This window comes from Vanellus vanellus (assembly GCF_965231255.1).
Source record: "Vanellus vanellus genome assembly, chromosome: 1".
In the NCBI taxonomy this organism is placed as follows: Eukaryota; Metazoa; Chordata; class Aves; order Charadriiformes; family Charadriidae; genus Vanellus; species Vanellus vanellus.
The window spans coordinates 138,669,041-138,671,907 of record NC_138905.1 but is presented as its reverse complement, the minus strand read 5'-3'; the positions used below and the strand labels follow the sequence as shown (position 1 = coordinate 138,671,907).

General features: G+C 55.7%; 1 protein-coding gene across 1 annotated transcript; it reads left to right on the top strand.

Moving 5' to 3' along the window:
* Nucleotides 1-828: 828 nt before the first annotated feature.
* Nucleotides 829-2,622, top strand: TMSB4X (thymosin beta 4 X-linked). Its single transcript, XM_082489091.1, has 3 exons — nucleotides 829-951; nucleotides 1,645-1,758; nucleotides 2,160-2,622. Exons 2-3 carry the CDS (start codon nucleotides 1,659-1,661, stop codon nucleotides 2,192-2,194), a joined length of 135 nt encoding a protein of 44 aa, XP_082345217.1. The 5' UTR covers nucleotides 829-951; nucleotides 1,645-1,658; the 3' UTR covers nucleotides 2,195-2,622.
* Nucleotides 2,623-2,867: the final 245 nt, after the last annotated feature.

The window sequence follows — 2,867 nt, the reverse complement described above, 5'->3', positions numbered from 1 at the left end:
GCGGGGTGGGTGGGTGGGTGTTCTTTCTTTCCTTGCTGCAGGGTGGCAAGGACAGCAATGGGATTTTTCCCTCCCTGCAGCGGGGTGGCAAGGACAGCGGGGGAAGGGGAAGCTGGTGGAGGAAGGGGGGGAAGGGGAAGCTGGTGGGAGAAAGGGGGGAAGGGAAAGGTGGGGGAGGAAGGGGGAGGGGGGGCAGCTCCCGGAGCTCGGAAGGGGCGAAGGTTTCGTCTTTTCCTTCTAAATGCGGAAATTTGAGTACCGTAAGCAGCGAGCAGATGCCGCTCAGGCGGGAGAGGGGCACACCGAGAGGCTGAAGCAAAACCACCCGCCGGCTCAAGCCCAGCGCAGGGCTCCGCCGCTGCGGAAGGTCGCCGGCGGCTGCCCCCTGTCCCCCTTAACCCCCCTGCCCCCCCTTGCTCTCCTGTGTCGTCCCCCCCCCCCCTTCCCCTTGCCACCGCTTCTGCCCCTACCCGCCCCCGCCCCAGACGCTCCCCGGCCCCGGGGCGGCGGGGCAGGGCGGGGGTCGGGGAACCCGGGGCAGCACTCCCTCCCCCGCCCCCGGCCCATCCCGGGAATACCTCCCGCCGACCGGCACCGGCACCGGGACGGGGACCAGGGCGATTTTCGGCTTTAAGGGTGTGCGTGTATGCCCGTGTGTGTATGTAGCTGTGTGTGCGTGTGCGCCGGAGGGGGCTGGGAGGGAGGGAGGAGGGCTGGGCGGCGGAGGGAGGGGAAGGAAGCAAGGGGGGGGAAAGGAAAAAAAAAAAAAAAAAAAAAAAAGAGAGAGAGAGAAAAAGGCGGAAAGCGGCAAAATGGTTAGCGGGTGACATCACCGCCATTTGCATAGGCGCGGGGATAAAACCGCCCCGCCAGCGAGCGCCCTTTATACTGGCGTGCGGAGCGGCGGCAGCAGCGAGCGGCGGGGCTGAGCATCACCGCGCGGCGACACCGGTGGGTCCCGCCGACCCCCCCCCCCCCCTCCACCCCCCCACCCCCCCTTTCGGGTCCACCAGCACGGGCAGCACGAACCCCTGCCCGGCACCCCCGGCGGAGAGGGACGGCGGGCAGGGCAGGGCGCGGGGGCTATTGTCCGGGGGGGGGGGGGGCTATTGTTTGTGAGGGGGGAGGTATTGTCTGGGGGCCGCAGCGCCGCAGGGCGGTGGCGTGCCCGCCGCAAGCCGGCTTTGTTGCCGTCCCAGGGCTTTATTTTTAATTAATTTATTTTTTTAAATTCTTTTTCCCTTAACGAGTTAAAAACGCGGTCAGCGCCGGGCGCTTCCCCTCTATTGTACTCCGCAGCGCGCAAATACTGGGAGTCGCCCCCGGCGGCGGCTGGCGGCGGGCTGCCCTGCCTCTGGTGCTGGATTAAATTAACACTTATTTTTTTAATAATAATAATTGTCGTTATTATCACCACTATTTTTAAATATGCCGGGGATTAAGCGTCTTATTTTCGGCGTGCGTTGGGTGTTGGGCTTCGGCGGCGGCGCCCCGGCTCCCCGCCCCGGGGGGGGGGGGGGGGGGAGCGGCGGGCGCGGCCCCGGGGGTAACGGGGGAGGAGGGGGGGAGCCGGGGGTAACGGGGGGGATAACGGGGAGCCCCTCGCCTCGCCGGGGGTAACGTGCTGTTCCCTTGTGTGCGCAGAGTCACCTGCCAACATGTCCGACAAACCAGACATGGCTGAGATCGAGAAATTTGACAAGTCCAAATTGAAGAAGACAGAGACGCAAGAGAAAAACCCGCTGCCTTCAAAAGAAAGTGAGTGCGGGCGGGCGGGCGGCGGGGAAGGGCAGGCAGGGATGCAGGGAGGGAAGGAGGCAGGGAGGGAGGGAGGGAGGGAGGGAGGGAGGCGGGAGGAGACAAAGAGGGGCGGCAGGCGGGGAGCCGGGGGTGCGGGGTGGAGGGAGGGTAGAGGCGGCTGTGGCTGTGCCAGACAGCCAAAGCCTGAACCCACCGCCTGGTAGCGCTTCATTTACAATTATTTACATTTCCGTTTTGAGATAGATACATTTTTTTATATACATATATTTTTTTATAGGAATTGTCATGTGAATGTATTTCAGGTTCTCGATCCTTATTTTTTTCTCTCTCCTTTTTCCGTTTTTTTTTTTTTTTTTTTTTTTTTTGTTTTGTTTTGTTTGTTTTTTCCCCTTTTTTAGCAATTGAACAGGAGAAGCAAGCGGGTGAATCGTAATGAAATCTGCCCTTCCAAATTATGCACTGTACATTCCACAAGCATTGCCTTCTTATTTTACTTCTTTTAGCTGTTTAACTTTGTAAGATGCAAAGAGGTTGGATAAAGTTTAAAATGACTGTACTGCCCCTTTCACATCAAAAGAATAGAGAGAACTACTGACACTGAATGAAGGCGCTGCCTTTCCCTCTGCCTGTCTGGCTTTGGTCCTGGTGGCATGAAAGAGCTTGCATGTTGATGAAAGAAGAACTTGGGTGGGACTACAGTAAACTAGAGTAACACACGAATAAATGCAAAGCTGTACCAAGGTCCTGCGAGCTGTAAAATGCAGTTAATCGAGTGCCATTTTTTTTTTTTGTTGTTCAAATGATTTTAATTATTGGAATGCACAATTTTTTTAATATGCAAATAAAATGTTTTAAAACCTGGATGGTATTTATGTCCTCTATTTGGAGAACTGTATCAAAGGATATGAAGCATAAAAGCCGGTACTGAGACACGGGATACTATAAAACCTTTGGAGATGACTCAATCCTCAATCAGCATTCTCATTTTTTTCGAGACGTGCTCTCTGCAATAGATAAATTTGTGTTCCTCGAAGCTAGGTTTTACACAATTGCAGTAAAAAATTGCATGTCTTATAATTTGGTACCATGTGAGTATATCACTTTAA